This window comes from Schistocerca cancellata, chromosome 5 (assembly GCF_023864275.1).
Source record: "Schistocerca cancellata isolate TAMUIC-IGC-003103 chromosome 5, iqSchCanc2.1, whole genome shotgun sequence".
NCBI classification, from domain to species: domain Eukaryota; kingdom Metazoa; phylum Arthropoda; class Insecta; order Orthoptera; family Acrididae; genus Schistocerca; species Schistocerca cancellata.
The window spans coordinates 681,756,213-681,781,903 of record NC_064630.1 but is presented as its reverse complement, the minus strand read 5'-3'; the positions used below and the strand labels follow the sequence as shown (position 1 = coordinate 681,781,903).

Here is a 25,691-nt window from a genome sequence, read left to right as displayed (position 1 = left end):
ACTCTCCTAAATCTGGTGGCCCAGAAAACGAGGCGCATTGCGTCGACTCCTGTGAAACCGACCAGCCCCCAATGACATCACAATCGTCTCTTGGTGATTTGGCAGACGATATGGAGGCAGATGATGCACAGCAAACATTGATATCTCCGCCAGAGCCCATGGCTGACATTGAGCCCGGAGGGCTCTGCCAGTTAGGGACTCATACGGCACAGTAATGCACAGCATGCAGATGGATGGCTGTGTGGTGTGTGAGATCACTGTGGGCTTGCACCGGCAGACTGCCTCCGCCACTTGATATGTCTCCGTCATACCGTGTGGGAACAGTCAATGTAAATGGTGTCCACTCCACTGTCAAGACCCGCATGTTACACGACATGATCAGAGCAGCAGACTTGGACATTGCCCTTCTCCAGGAGGTCCGTCCCGAGTTGCGTTTAGACCTATATGGCTACACCACCTACAGCCTACCCTTAGGTGATGGTGCAGGAGGAACGGCCATCCTTCTCCGAGATGGCATAGACGCGACGGACGCGACGTACTTGCCGAACGGGCGAGGCATCGCACTCACACTTGGCGCAGTCCGCCTCATTAACGTTTACGCTCCCTCCGGTAATTCGCACCGTGTGCAGTGTAACGACGTATAGGTTTGTTTATAAATGACTTTCGTTTATCATATGACCATGTGTAGACTTCGTCACCTACGTCAGTTACAACCCACTTCAAAATGATTTATATTCTTTTTAAATTGTCACAGAATGGTTCTTGAACGAAACTGTAAAACATCAGTTGAGTCGTAAGCAAAGAATTAAATCACTCGGGCCAATTGGTTTGCGTAAACTTTTTCGATTTAACTTTCGTTTGTTTCCTCCTCAGAACTTATATTGACACACGTTATCCTGATCTAATCGATACCAGAATCACACATTAAATAAACTTTTGAGATTCAAAGTTTCGGTGAACGCCGCAAGAATCACTAATCTTGTCAAATATATTATTAATCCGTTCACATAATTCTTCATAAATAAATCTTCAAGACACGTGTTTCAACTTTAGTAGCATACACTATTTTATTAGCTTCCTACACATACAGATGTGAACTTGAGCGTTGAGAATTAGTGACTGACTTTTCAACAAGATTAAGCTCTATATGACGTCATTGTTGTACAAAAAGAGTATAAAACATTCTTTTCAATTTTTAGAAGCACGACGCAACAACTCGGTTCCAGGATCTTCTGTTGCTCTTTGGCTGTCGACCCGCGACGTATAGTGGCCAGCAATTTCCTCTCTGGTCGCGGCAACGAAGATGCTGTCTCCGTTCGTTGCGCCGCCCTCTCCGTACATGAAACACACACAAAAAAAAAAAATACAAAACTTTTAGATAATTCACATCTATTACAAATAATAAGAAAAATATATAAATAAACTATATTAAACTTATAGTCACCTGCAAACTGGGCTGACACTGGTGGATGGGTGACGCTTCAATTTCGCGTCCCACTACACGTGGTGACAGGCATGTCTTCTATTCGGAGGAGATAGCCCCACTTTTGCAAGGAAATATGGACCATTACATAGTGGGCGGCGATTTTAACAGTGTTCTGCGGCCCGAGGACCAGATACCGCATTACGTCCCATGCCCGGCTCTACAAGCATTGATACGTGACCTCGCGCTCCACGACACATGGCTCTTACATCAAGGGACCCAGAGTGGATATACGCACTTTACCAGCCATTCTGCCAGTCGTCTGGACCGGATATACGTCTCGCGTGCCCTCCGCACAGCAACCCGTGATGCAGAACTCTGGCCGACGGCCTTCACGGACCATCTCGCGTACATCTGCACTATCACCTTACCCCGACAACTCACAAGACGCAGCAGGGGCCGGTGGACGCTGAACGTCTCCCTCCTTCGCGAGGAAGCGTGTCGGCGAGCAGTCACTGACACGTGGCGTCGATGTATCAGGCGCCTGCCCATGTATGCTTCCACATTGCTGTGGTGGCTGGGATGTGTCAAACCTGCACTCCGAAAGACCTTGATGGCCTATGGGCGTGACAGATCGAACTGGCAAAGGGCAACATCGGAATTTTACTATACAGCGTTACGTGAGCTGGCGACGCAACCGCCGTCTCCCGAACGTCAGATGTCAGTACAACGCATCAAAGCTCGTCTACTTCGCATCAGGACCGAGCAGCTCGAAGGTGTCCGCATCCGTGCGCGAGTGCAAGACTGTATCCCCAACGAAACAGCGTCAGTGTATCACATTGTACGCGAGAGGCGCCACCGCAAACGTCAGCTCATTACGGCGGTAAACACGGAGGAGGGCGGCCGCGCAGTGACACAAACGGCCATCGCGCACACGTTCGCCAGACACTATGGGACCTTGTACATGGAAGATCCGCGAAATGTACGTGATTATGACGAGCTGTTGCACGATTTTCCCGCCCCTCGGGACGTGGCACCCGATGATAGTCTGCTGTTGCCCATTACACCCGACGAGCTGACATCGGCCTTGGCACGTGGAGCACCGAACAAGTCGCCTGGACCGGACGGTTTACCCCTGGAATTCTACCGCACTTTTTACCATCTTATGGGTGACAAGTGGCTCCAAATGTTTCAAGACCTGATCCGTCCTGATTTCACTGTCCCCACAGAATTCACAGAAGGCATCTTGATCCCAGTACCGAAACCGAATGGTGGTTGTAGGTAGCAGGACTTTCGCCCACTCACACTCCTCAACAACGACTACAATATCTTCGCCCGTATCCTCCGCGTGCGTCTCCACACCGCTATCGGGAAAGCCATCCACACCGATCAAACATGTTTAGGTGGTGTCAGCAACATTCATACGGCGTTAGGAGCATACCGCGACGTAATTGCTTTGACGGCGGCCTGCAAAATACGAGGCGCCCTTGTCGCCGTAGATTTTGACCACGCATTCGACCGCGTCGATCACGGCTTCTTACGCGCAGTTTTGCAACGCATGGGCCTCTCTCCGGAGTCTGCACAGGTGGTCCTTCGACTGGTCCATGGAGCGCGCTCCCGCATGATGGTCAACGGTTAACAGTCTGGTCACATTGTTGTTGGACGGTCAGTGCGACAAGGGTGCCCCCTGTCGGGTATATTATTTGCTGCAGCGCTTGAACGAGCTTTACATGGTCTACGACAGCGATTAACTGGTATCTCCTTGCGGGACGAGACCTTTCGTTGTTGTGCATTCGCCGATGACGTGGTGTTCCTGTTTAGATCAGAGGATGAAATGCATATGGCCTACAGTGGCTACGCCAGTACGGGGCGGTCGCTGGGAGCGTCATCAACGTGAAGAAGACAAAATACATGGATGTCGGAGGGGGGCTTTCCCACACAACGGCGGTGCCCTTTGACAAGGTGCCCGTACTCAAGTGTTTAGGAGTGCAATTCTATAGCAATGTCCGCCGCACGGCGGCGGCTACGTACCGCCGGCTCCTACACCAGACACGTGCTCTGCTGCAGGACAACAAACTGCGTCGCTTGGATATGCTTCTCAGAACACGTTATGTCAACACCTATCTTGTCTCAAAACTGAACTATTTTGCGCATATCCTTCCCTTGACGGCTACGATGGCTGACAGATTTCAAGCAGCATATGGCCATTTCGTAAGCACCGGTCTGGTTTTTAAAGTCCGATACGCCACCCTGACGCTGCCGCAGCGGGCGGGCGGTATCGGTTTAATTCATGTATATAACCGTGCGCGATCGCTTTATCTCAACACTATGCGTCGCAGGTGGACCTCTGCCCACGCCACTCTGACGGGCACCATGATAGCGGAAGTGGCACCACACTATCTGCATCCCCCGGTTTCTGTAGGACACATTTCACCGGCACTCACCCACATCAGACAGTTCTTGATTGACTTCAGCTACTTACGGTCAGAACTTCCGACGACACGGAAGCCCAGCACAAAAGACTATTATCGCATCTATCAACAGCAGCAACCTGTAAATACGGTCACCCAGAGACATCCTGAAGTTGCCTGGAACACGGTGTGGCGAGCGGTACACGCGCCTTTTCTACCTACTACGGTGCGTTCATTGTGGTACGTAGTTGTGAATGGGAAGTTCGCTACTCGTCAGAGGCTACATTCCATACATCTGACGGACGACCCCTTGTGTCCGACATGCTCAGTCGCTGACTCGGACGCACACCGTCTGACGTGTGCCGCGACCAGCGGTTGCTGGCTACTGACGCAGCGCATGCTGGCGTTACTCTTGCGGCGATTGCCGGAGTCTATCTCCCCTGATGAATTATTGCGCCCCGACGGCGTATACTTTCTATCAACCAGAACGAACGCCGTTAACTGGCTAAAAGGCATGGCCGTTTACTACATATTTTGCGATGCTCCCAAAGGCACACTCGACTTTTGGTCCCTATTGATGACGAAACATGCAGCTTTCAGCCGCCACCCGAAGTACAGAACTCGTTTCGCAAATTATTTAGGTTCATTATTTGCGGATCCTCCTTCTCACTGGGGCGTTCCGGGTATGAGACGCTGAAAATGAAGAAGAATCCAGGAGCATATTGATCCTCTACGGACGGAATAGGGGGGAACCCCTCCCAACAGACGAGAAGACGACTCGGACGCACGGCTACGGCAGTTGTAGGATCTTTCTTTGTAATGAAACAAAAATAAATCCATAAAAAATGTTATAAAAATTTTAAAAAAAGTCTCGCTGACTGCAATATTTTCTTCCCTTCTGTAAATGAGCTACAAGGAGTCAGATCAAACATCGATAAGGAAATTCCAACAAAAAGCTTTCAACATATAGTGCAATGGTGAAAAACTTACAATGCTGCACAACAGGTGACGCTTCTTTCCACTGCTGACAAGCAAATTTTCGGTTTCTAGGAATACATAACTTTTTATATTTAATGTCTTATGTGCATACCTGTTCAGTTTGACACAGCATACCAATTAAACACAGTCACAATCGCAATCTAAGTGAGAAGTATTTTACTAATTCGTGTCGATATAGGCACGCTTGTGTACAGATACTCAGTTGTATTAAAACAGACTTTCGTCGTACGGTTATGGTGGGTAGTTTTATTTCATTCCTTATAATAAAGTGCACAATTTTCGTAAGGTTTCTTTTACTGTTGTTAAAACAATACTAAACATGAAAGAGAAATTATTCATCAACGATATATGCGAATTCTCTGATGTTATCTATAACAGTCTGACAATGATTACATGCATGTAGAAAACTTGTTCTGAGTTAAAACTGTCAAACAAGGATTGAAGAAGTTTAAAATGCCACCACCAGACGACAGATAATGTAGGAAATACTTTTCCGACTACTTTGGCACGATGCGCTCCCCCCATACATAATACAAAATCTTCGAGATGCATCTGCTGCCTGGTCATCTATTATATCTGAAAAGAACAAAATGTCGCAGAAGTTAGTCCTTTTTTCACATGCGACTATTTTGGGTTGAGAAGTGAAGGGAATTATGTTCAAAGTTCCAATAGATGGATAACTTCAGCACACAGCAGAATTGCGTTTCAAAAAAATGTTGCAGGGAGTGTAATAGAACTCTCGACGCGTTACCTACAGTGCGCGATACTTACCGTTACTCTACGAGTTGTCATACAGCTGCAGCAGCTCCAGAAGTCGACAACAGTTCCTCCAGAACTTCCACATTCCACAGTGCTGTGAGATAATCCATATGGCCGGAACTAGACTTGTGAGAAGCAGACAGTTACAGCTTTTCTTTTGCACTGCACGACGGTTTCAACAATCAGATAGCGCGATAGAGTAGCTCAAATGGAAAGGAACACTTCTTATTTTTATTTCTGCATCCCACACTGTTGGTAGTTCTGTGTAGGTGACAGTTACGTGATTTTATTTTGGTGATTACAAAATAGAGTCGAATGTATGCACAGGGTAGCTGTGGCAGCTAGTTCATGGCGATTCGGTCAACCAAGTAAATGAATGTACTGAACATGCTGCAAACCGCTACAGGGAGCCCGTGTTTCAGAATTCTCATCGAGTGTGCCGCAACGGTGTTATGATAGAAAAATGACTCTCAGAGACGAGGCTTTGGTGGTCTGTCGGATTGATGATAGGTTGCTATGGTGATTGTCTGGGTTCAATTCCAACGTCTGCCAATGATTTTTAATAGGGAGAGACAGATTCTGTTCTCTTCTGGTTTCTTCTAGTGACGAAACAAACGCTTTGTAGGGTCACAGGACAATTAATCTATCTTTTATTTTAGCTTCAGTATGCCGATAAAATTGGTTCTGAACTTGGAATGCAACTCAAACCGCCCATAACGCGTAATTTGATCCCTTCGTGACAATACAGTCGACTATTGTTTGTTGTTTATTCAAAACTGAAGATTCCTCAACATTTCAGCACATTGCACGTAAATGGGTCGAATCCTGGCCCGGCGCTAAAGTTTTCATTTCGTATGATCAAGCTCTAGCATGAGAACACCTATCTCCTGTTGGATAAAAATTTTGATTTTCAATGCATTTTCATTCCCCGTCAACACTAACGATATCTGACGGTTTTGACTCCCAGTGAGACACAGAACTATTTGAGAGATCACTGTAAGTTCAAGGATGTTATTCCGATCCGATGGTGGCTACAAATTCGGTAGCTGACGTCTCTTTGTGTGTAGGCAACAACGATATGTGTGGGGTTCGATTCCCAGTCAGCACTGAACTCTTCGTCATATTATTTCTAGTTCAAACATGCTCATATGTCACTGCTGGTGTAAAAAACCCATATTTAACGTTCGTTTTCTGTAGAATATAACAGCGATAGGTGCCGGGTTGGTGTCCTGGGAAGGAAAACAGTAGTATTTCGTCTCTTCATTTCAGTTAAAGCATCTAGCAACTGCCGAGAAAATCGGATATGTCACAGTTGATTGTGCCTCAATAACAATCCGATTAGGTTCTGGGTTCCAATCCCTGTCGAACACAAAGCTTTATTTCAAGCCATTTCAAATAAGTTACTTGTGAAGAAGCAATATTTAACATCTCTCGTAGTTCGTTCAAATGGCTCTGAGCACCATGCGACTTAACTTCTGAGGTCATCAGTCGCCTAGAACTCAGAACCAATTAAACCTAACTAACCTAAGGACATTACACACATCCATGCCCGAGGCAGGATTCGAACCTGTGACCGTAGCGGTCGCTCGGTTCCAGACTGTAGCGCCTAGAACCGCACGGCCACTCCGGCTGAGTCGTAGTTCGTTAACAAGGACAATAGATACTCGGTAGGAACTCGCATTCGTTAAAAATGTTCACGTTACGTAATTTAATGTTGATTTTTGCTAACTGATACTGTCTAAATTCGAGGTATATCACTTTCTGTGTGCCTAGTCAGGAATGACTGTTAGTTTTTGTCAGTCATGAAATCTTAGTTTGCATGACCTGGGTTTAAATCCAAAGGGAGAACGAGACGGTTCGTCGTGTCATTTGAAGTTCATACATATTCTCAACTAGCTGCTCATCAATAACTTAAACTTATAATGTCATTTTGTGTTAAATAACAAGTACAGTATGTTACTTTGAAGAGGAAATCATGCATACGATGAACGTACTACGTGCATTACTTATCTGACGTAATAATGAGAGTGGTAACATTTCAGGTATGTCATTTATTGCAGTAAATGTGAGCTTACAAGCCTTAAGGACAGTCTTATCTGTGATAAGGTGTTCCCTGATATTTGTAGTAATGTCGTATTACTTTACACCTTGAGTTATTGTGATAGAGACAGAATTTTCTAGTGATGACTTGTTGAATCCATTTTCAATAGCCACACGACTGTACCAAGGGGCGATTAGAGGACCTGCTAGACAGCTGCGTTATGTGGGGTGCATGCGAATCAGGCTAAATGCAATTCAGGTCCTTCGGATACTTTTGAGCACGACTGTACATCCTAAGGGACCACTGTGGGTCGCTATCGGGCGCCATCTCCACGTACCCAAATCAGCGGCCTTTTATTTACGCGAGTTACATGACGCGGGCGGAGAACTCGCATGCCACATACCTCCACAAACCTAACAATAGAACATCGGATCACCCTTACGCAGAATCTGCGATGTATTTCGTTCAAGAGTCAGACAAACAAGCTATTAAGATGGTGGTGGTAATAATTTGCATTTAGTCTTCAGGCCACAAGTGGCCCATCGGGACCATTCGACCGCCGTGTCATCCTCAGGTCTAAGGATGTGGTTAGGAGGGGCGTGTGGTCAGTACACCACACTCCCGGTCGTTATGATGGTGGTTTTCTTTGAGCGGAGCCGCTACTGTTCGGTTGAGTAGCTCCTCAGCTGACATCACGAGGCTGAGTGCACCCCGAAAAATGGCAACAGCAAATGGCAGCCCGGATGGTCACCACTCCAAGTGCCAGCCACGCCCGACAGCGGTTAACTTCGGTGATCTGACGGGAACCGGTGTATCCACTGTGGCAATATTTTGGCTGGTAATATTATGGCTCATCAGTAAATATAGACTGAAATTTTAAAATACTGACGTCAGAGAGGGTGATAGATAGATTACAGAGAGACCAGAGGAGCTCAGAGAAGTGGGAAACAGATGGTGAATAGACGAAGAAAGAAAAAGAAGATGTGCCTGAACTAAGCAGATGTGTAATGATCATTCTGTTAACTTGTGGGAGCAAAACGTCTGGGTGACGAAAATAAGAAAAAGCCGAAGGTCAGTCTTTTCCAAAGACGACGGGATAGTCAACTATGCAAAGCACAGACGGTAGTTCTGTTCCAGATGCGAAGTGCTACAATCGAGATATTTTGTGAATGTTTTTGTTTTATATAGATGTGTGTTGGCTACGTGAATTCCTAATATCAACAGTGAAGGTAAAACCCTGAGCTTTTAGGCTCTGCAGTAAGTATGAATATTTATACACCCCAAAAAGTATTTTGGAAACGAAATCTGACTTTTCATATTTACCTGAATAAACACAGAGGCACGCACACTGTTACGTAGAACAAGCGCAACGAAAACGGATGTTGCATAGCTTTTGCGTAAACATTAAATAATAAATGACTGACCAATAAACTAACCACATTTAATAACGTTTTTCCTTGCGGCTAATAACTTTCAGCAATGTTGTAAGGGTGCTCCTTTAGACACGTAATCGTTGATTCTAACCATTGAGGAATAACTAAGCCACTGACATCAGTACAAAAGATAAGAATACCATCAATTTAGCAATCAGACCTTCAATTTTTTGCAGATTTTATTTGGCAAATCCAGATTTCGTATAGTGCCTAGCCATTATCAATGCACTATATTATAATCTCGATACATGTCAGTTCCCTGTTGTTTGGGCGTGGAGAAAAGCCAGTATCTATCTTACATCTAGTAAAATATGCGTCTATATCCTTACATTTTTCCTGTAGCCATTCCTGCTGAGCCATTTTGTCCTTCCTGTTGATCTCATTTTTGAGACGTTTGTATTTCTTTTTGCCTGCTCCATTTACTGCATTTTTATATTTTCTCCTTTCCTCAATTAAATTTAATATCTTTTCTGTTACCCAAGGATTTCTACTAGCTCTCGTCTGTTTACCCACTTGATCCTCTGCTGTCTTCACTCTTTCATATCTCAAAACTACCCATTCTTCATCTAATGTATTTCTTTCCCCAGTTCTTGTCAATCGTTCCCTAATGCTCTCTCTGAAACTCTCTGCAACTCCAGGTCCCGTCTCTTTAAATTCCTATCTTTTTGCAATTCCTTCAGTTTTAATCCACAGCTCATAACCAATAGATTGTGGTCAGAGTCCATATCTGCCCCTGGAAATGTCTTACAATGTAAAACCTGGTTCCTAAATCTCTATCTTACTATAACATAATCTATCAGAAACCTTCATGTGTCTCCAGGCCTCTTCCACGTATACAACCTTCTTTCGTGATTCTTAAGCCAAGTTTTAGCTGTGATTAAGTTACGCTCTACAAAAAATTCCTCTTTCATTCCTTACCCCCATTCTGTACTCACCTACCGCTTTCCCGTTTTTTTCTTTTCCTACTATCGAATTCCAGTCCTCCATGACTACTAAATTATCTTCTTCCTTCACTATCTGAATAATTTATTTTACAGAATGAGATTTTCACTCTGCAGCGGAGTGTGCGCTGATATGACACTTCCTGGCAGATTAAAACTGTGTGTTTGTTTGAAAGGTAGGAGACGAGATACTGGCAGAAGGAAATCTGTGAGACCGGGCGTGAGTCGTGCTTCGGTAGCTCAGATGGTAGAGCACTTGCCCGCGAAAGGCAAAGGTCCCGAGTTCGAGTCTCGGTCGGGCACACAGATTTAATCTGCCAGGAAGTTTCATATCAGCGCACACTCCGCTGCAGAGTGAAAATGTCATTCTGGAAACATTCCCCAGGCTGTGGCTAAGCCATGTCTCCGCAATATCCTTTCTTTCAGGAGTGCTAGTTCTGCAAGTTTCGCAGGAGAGCTTCTGTAAAGTTTGGAAGGCAGGAGACGAGATACTGGCAGAAGTAAAGCTGTGAGACCGGGCGTGAGTCGTGCTTCGGTAGCTCAGATGGTAGAGCACTTGCCCGCGAAAGGCAAAGGTCCCGAGTTCGAGTCTCGGTCGGGCACACAGTTTTAATCTGCCAGGAAGTTTCAATTTATTTTACTTTATCATACATTTCTTCAATCTCTTCATGATCTTTGGAGCTAGTTAGCATATAAACTTTTGCTACTGTGGTAGGCGTGGGCGTTGTGTCTATCTTGGCTACAATAATTGGTTCACTTTGCCGTTCGTAGTAGCTTACTTACGCTCCTGTTTTTTATTCATTATTAAACCTACTATTGGATGATCCCTAACTGAGTTTGTATTTATAATCCCATATTCACCAGACCAGAGGTCTTGATCCTGATGCCATAGAATTTCACTGATTCCCATTATATATAGCTTTAACCTATCCATTTCCCTTTTTATATTATAACCTACCTGCCCGATTAAGGGATCTGAAATTCCACGCTCCGATCCGTTGAACGCCAGTTTTCTTTCTTCTGATAATGACATCCTCTTGAGTAGTCGCCGCCCGGAGATCCGAATTGGGGAGTATTTTAACTCCGAATATTTGGTCCAAGAGGACGCCATCATCATTTACCCATACAGCTGCATGCCCTTGGGAAAATTTATGGCTGTAGTTTCCTTTTACTTTCACCCGTTCGCCGTACCAGCAAAGTAAGGTCGTTTTGGTTAATGTTACTAGGCCCGATCAGTCAATCATCCAGACTCTTACCCTTGCTACTACTGAAAAGGCTGCTGCCCCTCTCCAGGAACCACACGTCTGTGTGGCCTCTCAAGAGATATCCCTCCGTTATGGTTGCGCGTACGGTACGTCTATCTATATCGCTGAGGCCCCAAGTCTCCCCACCAGCGGCAAGGTCCATGGTTCATGGGAGATATTTTACATATGGCACATGATTTCGGTAGACACAGCTTACATTATTTGATATCATGTTCTGAAATGTTTTTTTCTGAACATGCCAACAGCATTTTCTACCTAGAAAAGTGATGATCCTCAGTTTATCTACTATTATGACATACCAAGTGTTCCCTCAAGCGTAATTCCTGGCTAATGCCTACTGAACATAGGGTAAGTTGGAGCCAAATGAATTATTTCAATTTGTTGGGCCTCATACAGGTAATACATTTTTTACTACACACGTTAAACTGTAATAGTGAACAGGTTATAGTTATGTTTCGTGTGATAACGGTACACTGCTTCGATGTCTACACTTCTCCATTGTAAACAGCAAAATGTTGGCACCGTGGAACAGTTAAAAGTATGTGGAGCTGATTGTGTCGTAAATGGGGGCAACGTGGGTCATTGTAAACTGTCACACGCTTAAATACAATACGGCAGTTTAGGTGTTTTAACTGGTCCAGTAGCCCTAACATGGGTTCTCTGGAGTGGGATTGCTTATTACCAGCACCCACCTCACAAATGTCGTGAAACCACACCTTGCACTTATCACACCTGATCGATTCCCCTTCCTTGATAGATCTAGGATCATAACGTTTGATGTTTCAGAACGCACGATGTTCCTTTTCTTCCTCCGAATCAGTTTCATGTGCTGATGTACATGGATTTTCATCTGAATTTGAAGGTTTCCCTTGAAAATCCCACGATTCCTGCAGACACTTTTCTCCTTTCATCAGTAGTTTTCATAATGCAATTTTTTCTTCCCTCTTGCTAGATTGAGTTGAAATGGTGAAATCAAATAACATGCTGAATTTTTCTCTCTCCTCCCACGCGGGGTTCCGGTGTTTTTTGTTGGGATTGGCAAAACAAGAGAAGATGATGCTGCTGAGCTCCGACTTCCGTATTAGCTGCAGGATTAGAAGTATTTGGAGAGCGTGGGTTTACTTCTGATCCTGTGACAGCAGAAGAGAATTGGTCACTAGGGAATGTGCGTGAAGAAAGGAATCTGTGTGACGGTTATTTGTTTGGAATGACGGAAAAATTCTCATGCACTCAAATCCCTTCACAGCATTTCCTACAGTAGCTCCATGTCTACGAGCGATGTCGAAAATTTTGCTAAAACCTACTTTTGCAGTGGTGTTTGAGACATTATTCTTTATAATTAGTCTACATGAATACTTTAATAAAGAAGAAATACATATTATGTTCCGATTCAAAAAAAACCTACGAAAACTGATTAACATAGCCCCATTCCATTATAATTTTTTAAATGTAAGCAGTTGTTCAAATTTATACTAGATGTCACTAGTTGTTCTGTTGACAAACTTGGTTGATCCTACATAAGGAGTAGCGAAAAGAGTTATAACTAGCATTTGTGTATTACAGACTGTTTTAATATTATATGGCGAATTTTTATAAGGAATACTGTCTTTCTGCTACCTCCTTTAGGATTATTTCTGTATAGATTAAATATAATCGGAAAAGCCTTCTTCCCACTTGTATATGGCTTGTCTAGCAACTGTTCTGTAATACAATGGCGTTAGAGTTAAGCAAACGGGCTGTGCAGTAGAATATTTTCTTATTTCTGTCAGCATTTCCCAATGATTCAAACGCCCACCGTGGTACCTATATGGTATGGTGAGTCTATCATGAATTTGGTGTTAAGAATATAAATGCCTCTGCCCGCAGAACGCTGACGACTCTGGAGAGGTTCATCTGCTGCGTCAAGTGCACGGCCAGCTGTTCGACACAGCAGGACTCGTTAACGAAGCGTTCGGCCTGCCAATACTGAGTACTGTCGCCGCCCACTTCATCCACTGCGTATCGCTGCTCAACCTAACACTAGCGCTCAAGTTACAATACCAGGTGAGAAGCGTTCAGCAGCTAAGCGCTGTTATAGTTTCACACGATCTATAGAGGCACTTAAAATTTGTCACATATTTCATTTACCTTATATCTGACAGATTAAAACTGTGTTGCGGAAAGACACTCGAACTCGCAGCCTATACTTTTCGTTGACAAATACTCTGCCGACTGAGCTACCCAAACACAATCAGGAACGCACCCCCCCCCTTTCCGCCCCACCCCGCCTTTACTTGCTCAAGTGCCTCATACGCCTCGTCTGGTACACAATTTTATTTTGCTAGGAAGTTCCGTATAAGCGCACACTCCGCTGCGAAATGAATACACTACTGCCCATTAAAATTGCAACACCACGAAGATGACGTGCTACAGACGCGAAATTTAACCGACAGGAAGAAGATGCTGTGATATGCTAATGATTAGCTTTTCACAGCATTCATACAAGGTTGGCGCCGGTGGCGCCACCAACAACGTGCTGACATGAGGAAAGTTTCCAACCGATTTCTCATACACAAACAGCAGTTTGCAGGCGTTGCCTGGTGAAACGTTAATGCCTCATGTAAGGAATAGAAATACTTACAATCACGTTTCCGACTTTGATAAATGTCGGATTGTAGCCTATCGCGATTGCGGTTTATCGTATCGTGACATTGCTGCTCGCTTTGGTCCAGATCCTATGACTGTTAGCAGAATATGGAATCGGTTGGTTCTAGAGGATAATACGGAACGCCTTGCTGGATCCCAACGGCCTCGTATCACTAGCAGTCGACATAAGAGGCATCTTATCTGCATGACTGTAACGGATCGTGCAGCCACATCTCGATCCATGAGTCAACAGATGGGGACGTTTGCAAGACAACAATCATCTGCACGAACAGTTCGACGACGTTTGCAGCGGGATTGACTATCAGCTCGGAGACCATGGCTGCGGTTACCCTTGACGCTGCATTACGTACACGAGCGCCTGCGATGGTGTACTCAGGGACGAACCTGGGTGCACGAATGGCAAAACGTCATTTTTTCGGATGACTCCAGGTTCTGTTTACAGCATCATGATGGTCGCATCTGTGTTTGGCGACACTGCGGTGAATGCACATTGGAACCGTGTATTTGTCGTCGCCATACTGGCGTATCACCAGCGTGTTGGTATGGGGTGCCATTGGTTACACGCCTCGGTCACCTCTTGTTCGCATCGACGGTACTTTTGACAGTGGACGTTACATTTCAGATGTGTTACGACATGTGGCTCTACTCTTCATTCGATCCCTGCGAAACCCTACACTTCAGCACTATAATGCACTACCGCATGTTTCAGGTCATGTACGGGCCTTTCTGGATCAGAAAATGTTTGACTGCTGCCCTGGCCAGCACATTCTCCAGATCTCTCACGAACTGAAAACGTTTGGTCAATGGTGGCCGAACAACTGACTCATCGCAATACGCCAGTCACTACTCTTGATGAAGTGTGGTATGGTGTAGAAGCTGCATGGGTAGCTGTACTTGTACACGCCATCCAAGCTCTGTTTGACTGAATGCAAAGGCGTATGAAGTCCGTTATTACGGCCAGAGGTGGTTGTTCTGGGTACTGATTACTCAGGATTTATGCACCCAGATTACGTGAAAATGTAATCACATGTCAGTTCTAGTATAGTATATTTGTCCAGTGAATACCGGTTTATCATGTGCATTTCTTCTTGGTGTAGCAATTTTAAAGGCCAGTAGTGTAATTTTCACGTAGGATAATCAGGATTGAAGGGATGCTTTCGAACTAAAATACTGATGAAACATACATCTTCGAGGATAAAACAGAAGGTGTAGATGAGGTTACTCTAATAGCTGTACTCACTGACGTCGAAAGGCTGCTGGAACGCTGAGGACAATTCTGCCGACCGACCACCGTATGCAAAGCGGATTTTTCTTGTTACGGTAAACTTCAGTCAGAGAGATTCTGTATTAACGCCTTTTTCAGTTTGACTTTTATTGGTTTTGTCATTTTTAACTCCAACTGATTGATTGACCTCTCCGGAAACCTGTAGGTCCTAAGCGTTTTGTAATTTCGCCACTGCTCGTGACCATTGCCTGTATCGTGGCGGGGCCGTGACGAAAGGATGTCAGGAAACTTTACAAAATGAACAGAACGTCATCTGTAGCCAAATCATCAGGGGCCATCAAAAAGTATCCGTCTGAGGGTGTTGCAGCAGGGTATATGAAACTAAGCGCGACTACAAGGCGGGTATGTAATCAACGACATGTGGACAAAGGATTAATGTGGCATTTGTGCCTTTACGATGTGCGTGCAGTAAATGCGGAAACGTGAACTACGGCGATGTTATTACCAAATGCGTCCAAGCAGGACCAACGTGCTGTTATTCTTTTCTTGTCTGACGAAGGAATGAAGAATATATACGGGTCAGCACATCCGTCGATGTAAGGAGTCGGGATTTTGGACACCTTACATGTTGGGTGCCTCAGTTTTACATGTCGTTTATGATGTCTCAAGACACTAGTTTTGCTACATGGGACAGTTTTTTGTGTGTATATTTCACTTGTCTGAGATTAAATACATGTGTCATCGAGAGTGACGAGAATAACTCCCTTACGTAAATTTACATTATTAAGTCAGGTAGAACAGTGTGGAAGCATCACTGGAGGGGAAACCAGTTTTACTTAGCCATGCTGTGGCACAATGGCTTGCACAGCCGCTGCCTAGTCAAGGTCAAGTGCAGGTGAAGGGCACGTCAGAGAACGGGAGGAAGAACAATATATCACGTGAGCGACGCGTGAGGATGTAGGATACCACTCTTGTGGATGATGGAGTGCTAATAAGGGGGGTAACAGACCTGGCTGCTGATCTGAAAGTCAGCCAGTTATACGACACGGTACTTATTAAGCCATTTGTTGAGTGGGGAGCCATTGCTACAAAAATGAAAGAGTGACTGCCATTGTCTGTTCCATCCAGTGGCCAACCTCATTGAGAGGGAAGGTAAGCTAGGCTGAGGAGATGCGCAACTTTCCAGATCGAAAGGCACTTTCCCTTGAGTCGTCGAGTGTGGTCGCAGGCCCTCCCTCTCTGACGTGATGATGGGGAAAGGGGATATGCTTGTGTGAACACTTTGTTCAGCCAGCTCCAAAATTCAGTTAAGAACTGGCTCGATTCTTTTCGTAAAATCTCTCGTGCAGAGAAGACGGATCCAATATATGTAGTTAAGTTCTTACAAGAACAGTGACGGCAGAGAACACACGGCGCACCAGCCTTGCACCTGTGTTTAGCCGTTAAAAGCAGAGTGGGGTGAAGTTAAGGTTTTTAGCTTCACGAAAACGCAAGATAAGTTTGCTGATAAAGAACCAGTATAGGATTATGATAGATTTACAGATCGGACGAAACATAGCAGCAGCCAAGCCGACGACTGTGTAACACAAGGTAAATAACGGTGCACGTCATTGAATGTGACTGTTGTGTCACAAACCAGTTTTTACTCCAGTGATACGAAGCTCAAAGTTGGAGGACTTGTCCTCCTTGCACTATTTGATTAACGTATTCCTTTCGTGCAATCGATGGCAACGTTTGGTTAACATTTGAGGGGAAAGAATGAAATTTGTTAGAGCTGGTAACATTGTTCAGCTTAACATTAGGATAGTCTTCAACCAGAGAGTCTTCCTATCAGTTAAAATAATTAACTGTTGTGACTTTTTTGATATTATTGATCTTTTATATCTTATGTTATTTCACAAATATATTACCAGTATCCCCTGGTCTGAACAGGCGATACCTGAGTTAGCTATTGTTCACTGTAATGATCCGGCATATGCAAAAGTGATGGCAATAATTACAATTACAGGGATTAGTTGTTGTCTACTGTAAGACAGATGTCCCTTCTCTACCTCAGTGGAATATTTTTGGTACATTGATGGCAGTTACTCTTCTGCAGTGTAATCCTTGGTGAGTAATAGCACGTTGCTTTAGAGGTCGGGCTCGAACTGCGTTATGCATACTAAGTGGAATCGTACACAGAGTGCAAACATAGCATCCACTTATTACCAACCAGAGGCGTGATTAGCTCGAAAACCAACATTGTGGAATGATGTGCCAAGTTCTTTACCGGTAGTGATTCGACACAGAACGCCAGAGCGGCCAGCCTCATACATTACAGACTGTCATCAGTCTTCTGACTGGTTTAATGCGGCCCGCCACGAATTCCTCTCCTGTGCCAATATCTTCATCTCAGTTGTTGAAGCCCACATCCTGAATTATCTGTTGGATGTATTCCAATCTCTATCTTCCTCTACAGTTTTCCCAACTACACTCATACTAGTACTGTGAAGGTCAGTCCCTAATGTCTTGACAGCTGTCCTATGACCCTGTCCCTTCTCCTTGTCACTGTTATCCACATATTCCTTTCCTGTCTGATTCCGCTCTGAACCTCCTCATTTCCTGCCTTATCAGTCCACCTAATTTTCAACATTCGTCTGTAGTACCACACCTGAAATGCTTCGGTTCTCTCCAGCTCCTGTTCCCCCACAGTCCATGTTCCACTACTATACTATGGTATGCTCCAAATGTATATTCTCAGAAATTTCTTCCTCAAATTAAGGCCTATATTTGATACTAGTACACTTCTCTTGGCCAGGAATGCCCTTTTTGCCAGTTCTAGTCTGCGTTTGATGTCGTCCTTGCCCCGTCCGTCATTGATAATTTTGCTGCCTACGTAGAAAAATTCCGTATCTTCATCCACTTCGTGCCCATCAATCCTGATGTTAAGTTTCTCGCAGTTTTCATTTCTGCCAAATTATTTCCGTCTTTCTTCGTTTTACTCTCAGTCCATATCATGTACTCATAAGACTCATTCCGTTCAGCAGATCATGAAATTCTTCTTAACTTTTGCTCAGGATAGCAATGTCATCAGCGAATCGTATCATTGATACTCTTTCCGCTTGAATTTTAATTCCGCTCCTGAAACTTTCTTTTATTTCCATAATTGCTTCTTCGGTGTACAGATTGAGTATTAAGGGGGAAATATTACACTTTTTAATCTGAACACATAGTTATTGGTTGTCCACTCTTAGTAAACCCTCTTAGCTCTTGTACATATTGTATATGACCCGACTCTCCCTTTAGCTTACTCCTATTTTTCTCATCAATTCGAACAACGTGCACCAATTTACAGTGCCGAACGCTTTTCCCAGGTCGATAAATCCTATCAAAGTGTTTTAATTTTTTGTTTATGTTGCTTCCATTATCAACCGAAACGGCATAATTGCCTCTCTTGTGTCTTTACCTGTCATAAAGACAAACTGATCATCATCTAACACATCCTCAATTTTTTCCGTTCTTCTGTATATCATTTTTGTAAGCAACTTGGATGCATGAGCTGTTAAGCTGATTATGCCACATTTTTCGCAATTATCAGCTCTTGCAGTCTTCTTAATTGCGTGGATGATATTTTTCCGAAAGTCATATGTTATGTCACCAGACATTCTACATTCTATACACCAAATGAATAGTCGTTTTACTGCCACTTGCCTCAATGATTTTAGAATTTCTGATGGAATGTTATCCATATGTTCTCCCTTACTTGTTTTGAAGTCCCCTAAATATCTCCTAAATTCTGGTTCTAATACTGGATCCCTTCTCTCTTCTATATTGACACATCAGACAAATCTTTCCCCTCATGGAGACCTTCAATATACTCTTTAAACCTATCCATTCTCTCATCTGCGTTCAACAGTGGAATTCCTGTTGCACTTGCACTGCCACCACCATTACTTTTAATTTCACTGAAGGCAGTTTTGACTTTCCTATATGCTGAGTGAGTACTACCGAGAATCACTTATTTTGAGATTTGTTCACATTATTCAGGCAGCCATTTTGCCTTAGCTTCCTTGCTTCATTTCATTCCTCAGCGACTTGTATTTCTGTGCCTGCCAGAGTGACCGAGTGGTTCAAGGCGCTACAGTCTGGAACCTACAGTCGCAGGTTCGAATCCTGTCTCGGGCATGGATGTGTGTAATGTCCTTAGGTTAGTTAGGTTTCAGTAGTTCTAAGTTCTAGGGGACCGATGACCTCAGAAGTTAAGTCCCATAGTGCTCAGAGCCATTTGAACCATTATGTATTTCTGTTTTCCTGAATTTCCCTGAACATTTTTGTACTTTCTTATTTCACCAATCAGCTGAAGTATTTCTTCTGTTACCCATGTTTTCTTTGTATGTACCTTCTTTGTACTTATGTTTCTCTTTTCAACTTCTCTGATTGCACTTTTTAGGGATGAACATTCCTCTCCAAGCGTACTGCCTCCTGAGCTGCTCTTTATTGCTGTATCTACAGTCTTAGAGAGCTTCAAGTTCATCTCGTCATCCGTTAGTACTTCCGTATCGCACTTTCTTGCGTACTGATTCTTCCTGAATAATATTTTCAGCCTATTCTTCATCCCTACTAGATTGTGATTTGTGTCTATAACCGCTCCTGGGTGCTTCTTACAATCCAGTATATGATTTCGGAATGTCTGCCTGATACTCTTGTGATTCTCTAACAGACTACTCGTTCTTACCAGCGAAAATGTATACAGAATTCAGTCTTTTTCCTCTTTTATTCCTTGTCGCAAGCCCGTATTCTCCTGTAACCTTTTCATCTACTTCTTCCCCTCCAACTGCATTCTGTTCGTTCATGACTTATAGATTTTAATTTCACTTTATGTACTGTATTACCATTTCAATATCGTCATATATTTTCTCTATCTCTTAATCTTCAGTTTGCGAAGTCATGGTGTGTACCTGTTGGTTTTATATAGATTCTGATAAGCTCACGGAAGAGATTCTGATACGAATCCCCACTCAACCAATTACCAGGCCTTTGGTCCCTTAAAAAAGCCTCTAGAAAGGTCGAAGATTCTTGCCAAACTTGGATGTGCAGCAGGCAGTTATTGACGTCATGCATTAGGACGCTATGTTTTAGCAAGCATGGCTGGACGCGGGTTTGAACTATCGTCCTCGCGAATGCGAGTCCAGGTTGGTTACCAATGCGCCACCTCATTCATTTATTTTTATTTTTGGCATGTTGAGTCTTACTTATCATACAGAGAAAACGAAGAGATTAATGTTTTCTTTCCTCTAAATTTTACCAATACTGAGTAAATTATCATGCACATCTCACATTAAACGCAGATACGTCGCATAACTGTATTCGAATGCGTCCCTGAAATGAGCTTGTATCTGTGGTATATGCGTTGTTGTAAAGACGGGAAAATGCAAAGTCTTTCACTTAACTTCACACGAAGAAAAAAACCGAACTGCGTAAATTCATGTAGTGCAGAGGCCATAAGAACAAACTAATTATGTTTAATGGCAATGACGTGGGAATGGTTTGCAAAACCATCTTGCTGATAGGTAAAATATCAGTTGTAGCTGCTACCTCCATCTGTAGTTGAAAACGTTACTAAGTTTTACGACATGTACACATTTACGTATGTGACATTGGTCTGATCCATAGAGCAAGCAAGAGCTGCAAATTTGAAAACGTGATATCACACATGTCGCCATATTTAACTGAAACGATGTAAAAGCCACCCTAAAAAACAGAACATACTAATCTTGCATGTTATGCGCAAAATTATTCCACAAGGCCATGGCCAACTGGGAAAGTGATACGACAGAAGACATTTTTGGGTACATGGATGATTTTCGAAAGTAAATCACTGCAGTCAGCGATCGGAGGAAAACAGAGAAAACAGAACATACCACAATAAATCGTTGGTTGTTACATTAAAATATGGTTACACGACTTTAACCGATATCAGTAGAAGTAAGCCCTGATACGTTTTGAGTCTACTGCGTGGATTGAAAAGCATAGGATAGGAGATATAACATTTGTCAAGTGAAACTTGTGTTTTCTGAGTAATCTTTTTGTTTCAGGGTAATTATTACATATTACCCTTCAAAGCAGTAAATATTATGAGTTTGTTAACACAATATAATATAATCGTCAATCTACACAAGTACTCTAAATATTGATAAGGGAAGTTTCAATTAGCATCACCTGAAAGATGGAAGTTCTAGGGCTTGGTTAACTTTCCACTATGTTTCAGGAAAATATTTCACATTAGATTTATACTCTATCTAGTCTTCACATAATAGAATACGCTGATCTATATCTTTCTATATTAAGATACAATCATAGCTTCAATTGTAACAGATATCGCCTGCAATATGATTATAGCTGTCCTAACTGCACATTACAATATTTCTCAACATTCTGGTCATTACGTCAAGGTCTTTCTCATTCTGCCAAGCTGCAGGGTGCACTCATATCTACTAGAATGATTTAGAGGTACTCGTGGTGGCACATATGGCCAGAATGATTTCACATCGCTTTTCGTGTACAGACTTAACTTTCGGACTCACGGAGTGAATCTTGATGTACTATTGCTATAGTCTACATTGGTCTTTCTTGTCCAAACTCTTCCAGATTGGCCGGCCGGAGTGGCCGAGTGGTTCTAGGCGCTACAGTGTGGAACCGCGCGGCCGCTACGGTCGCAGGTTCGAATCCTGCCTCGGGCATGGATGTGTGTGATGTCGTTAGGTTAGTTAGGTTTAAATAGTGCTAAGTTCTAGGGGACTGATGACCTCAGAAGTTAAGACCAATAGTGCTCAGAGCCATTTGAACCATCTTCCAGATTAATGTTTCGAGAGGAAGAATAGATAGCATTGAGATTTTCTTTGAATTTAATCAAACAGAGAAAGTCGTTTCCAAGTTTCAGGCATTGTATATTCATTCATTCGACAAACTGACATAGTGTATCCACTTAGCTACTAACTACGGAGATTCCGTAATTTCGGTGCTTCGATTCTTGTTATAAAGCGAAAATAATTACCAATTTAGAGCTATTCTCCTATGTTGATTTCATCACTGTCATTCGATCTTCATGTGATGTGAATATATCTCGTTTTTACTATCTTCTTCGATTATACTGCAGGCAGCATCCATGGAGAAGAGTGAATGCTTTGAGTTTATGAACTTAAAATCAATGGCTTCCATAATTTTCAGGTCAGGATTTTGAGTTCGTTCTAATGGAATTAGGTCCATTTTCATATTTTTATTGTGTCCAGTTCACAAGTCTGATTCGGAAGATGATTCCACTTTCTCGGATTCCCTCTCAAATGATTGCTGTTGAAAGATGCCGATGACCTTTTCTTTTTAGCCTTCTCCCACTTCACCCAACTATTAAAAATCGAATACAAGCTTCACTGTTTGTTTACAAAAATTAAAAAAATATCTTTGTCATAAAACACAACTGTTTTGGACTTGGTTCCCATTTGAAAATTGTTGTCTGTACTTCTACGTGAAAGAGATTGCAAAGCGTTTGGTGGATGGAAAGTCAACTGTGTCTTATTTAACACATGGCTGCCATGAGTATCAAATTGTTACACCCGGTGATTTGCCTGGCACGCTATGTGCAGCACATCGATAAACACATTTGAGAACGTGAATGTAACTCGTATACACAGCTACATTAACTTCGAATGCGTATATACACTACTGGCCATTAAAATTGTTGCACCCAGAAGAAATGCAGATGATAAACAGGTATTCATTGAGCAAATATAGTATACTAGAACTGACATGTGATTACATTTTCACAAGTTTGGGTGTACAGATCCTGAGAAATTAGCACCCAGAACAGCCACCTCTGGCCGTAATAACGGCCTTGACACGCCTGGCCATTGAGTCGAACGGTTCTAGGATGGCGTGTACAGGTACAGCTGCCCAGGCAGCTTCAACACGATACCACAGTTTATCAAGAGTAGGGACTGGCGCATTGTGACGAGCCAGTTGCTCGGCCACCTCTGACCAGACGTTTTCAGTTGGTGAGACATCTGGAGACTGTGCTGGCCAGGGCAGCATGCGAACAATTCCTGTGTCCAGAAAGGCCCGTATAGGACCTGCAACATGCGGTCGTGCATTATCCTGCAGAAATGTAGCGTTTCGTAGGGATCAAATGAAGGATAGAGCCGCGGTTCGTAACACATTTGAAATGAAACGTCGACTGTTCAAAGTGCCGTCAATGCGAACAAGAAGTGACAGAGACGTGTAACCAATGGCACCCCATACCATCACGCCGGGTGATAACGCCAGTATGGCGATGACGAATACACGCTTCCAATGTGCGTGCACCGCAATGTCGACATACACGGATGTGACCATCATGATGCTCTAAACATAACCTGGATTCATCCGAAAAAATGTCGTTTTGCCATTCGTGCACCCAGGTTCGTCCCTGAGTACACCATCGCAGGCGCTCCTGTCTGTGATGCAGCGTCAAGGGTAACCGCAGCCATGGTCTCCGAGCTGATAGTCCATCCTGCTGCAAACGTCGTCGAACTGTTCGTGCAGATGATTGTTGTCTTGCAAACCTCCCCATCTGTTGACTCATGGATCGAGATGTGGCTGCACGATCCGTTACAGTCATGCAGATAAGATGCCTCTTATTTCGACTGCTAGTGATACGAGCCGTTGGGATACAGCAAGGCGTTCCGTATTATCCTCCAGAACCAACCGATTCCATATTCTGCTAACAGTCATAAGATCTCGACCAAAGCGAGCAGCAATGTCGCCATACGATAAACGGCAATCGCGATAGGCTACAATCCCACATTTATCAAAGTCGGAAACGTGATGGTACGCATTTATCCTTCTTACACGAGGCATCACAACAACGTTTCACCAGGCGATGCCGGTCAACTGCTGTTTGTGTATGAGAAATCGGGTGGAAACTTTCCTCGTGTCAGCACATTGTAGGTGTCGCCACCGGTGCCAACCTTGTGTGAATACTAAGAAAAGGTAATCATTTGGATATAACTGCATCTTCTTCCTGCTGGTTAAATTTCGCGTCTGTAGCACGTCATATTCGTGGTGTATCAAATTTAATGGCCAGTATTGTAGTTTCCCTGGCCTGCTGGAAAGGCTGTACACGGTTTGTTCCGATATTCGTGTAATGGTTACGTAATAGGATTGTATTTTCATTATTCACATTTGTAAAGTAAAGCATACAACCTATAAATTAATTCAGCTATGTTGTTACATCTGCTGAATCTGTAAACCAGCCCGTTGAAGTATTATAGATTTTGCATTTTTTTTTCTTTGTCTTTCTTCTTTCAAACATTAAAGGTCATTTGTCTGAAATGTTTAAATGTGTCTTAATTTGTTATTAAGGGTTTGCATTATTCATGGACAAAATAGAGTAACGGGAATGATACTGAAGAAATTAAGTTCACAGGCCATGTCTCTAATTATTATCCTCACCTGTAAAAGGCCTCGGCCTGGTACATAACGTCGGGCAGAAAATATGTCAAATAATACACTAGAATGTAACAGAGTGTTACGGTACAGTTGTAGGTTTTATTTAACAATAGACAAAGTAGTCTTGGTTCACAGTCATTCTGACCTTTCCTTCTGAAGAACTCATAGTTCTTAAGTCGGCTGTACGAATGGTTAGCAGTGTCGCTTACTGTAGTTTGTGTGTCGCTGGCAGCCTATCCCGCCCAGCCAAGTGGACCTGCTGATGCTGAACCTGCTGAGCTGGGTGGTGCTGCACGTCAGCTGCGTGCTGGCCGTGACTTGGTGCTGCAGCTCCGCTGTCGCCGAGGCTCGCCGGACAGCTGTTCTGGTGCACAAGGCGCTGCTGCCGATCGCGGGCGCCGGCGCGGCTGGCGCACAGCTGCGCGACCAGCTGCAGCTGTTCTCGCAGCAGCTGCTGCACCACCGTCTCGGCTTCACCGCTGCCGGTGTCTTCACGGTCGACCTCACCATACTCCTTTCCATGGCAGGAGCCATCACCACCTACCTCGTGATTTATTTGCAGTTTAACGATACCAAAAATATTTAAGCGCCTTCACATGTCTCGTAATGGAATTGGTACTAGTAGGTTGATACATAGCAGTACTCAAATTTTGTAGATGTTCATACACATGTGGACAATGAGGACTAGAAGGTGGAATCCACTTGAAAATACTAGTGCTGTTCATACGTCAAATTCTTTGTCTCAGGCAACTCTCATCAGAATTAATGTACTTGGATAAATGCATGATACACAATGTGCTGCCTTACAACACATTTATTCGCTAACCTTTTCGATCATGGACCATAGTCACAGTGGAAAAATATCTATCGTAACAACCTCAAGTGCTATAAGTGCTAATTAACCAAAAAGGTATATGTTATTGTTGACTTGACAAAATAAGGAAATGATACTTAACACCATAAAACAAGGTTAACCAAGCAGAAACCAACATTGAAAACATGTAACAGCAGTAAGTGCACATCAACATTGCTCAGGCACAAGACCCTGTGAATAAATGTACTGTAAGACAGGACAGTTTGTATAATGCT

At 43.6% G+C, this 25,691-nt stretch overlaps 1 protein-coding gene across 1 annotated transcript; it reads left to right on the top strand.

The window, feature by feature from the left end:
- The first annotated feature begins 11,602 nt into the window (after window positions 1–11,602).
- Window positions 11,603–25,188, top strand: LOC126188765 (putative gustatory receptor 2a). Its single transcript, XM_049930374.1, has 3 exons — window positions 11,603–11,620; window positions 13,139–13,315; window positions 24,835–25,188. Exons 1-3 carry the CDS (start codon window positions 11,603–11,605, stop codon window positions 25,186–25,188), a joined length of 549 nt encoding a protein of 182 aa, XP_049786331.1.
- Window positions 25,189–25,691: the final 503 nt, after the last annotated feature.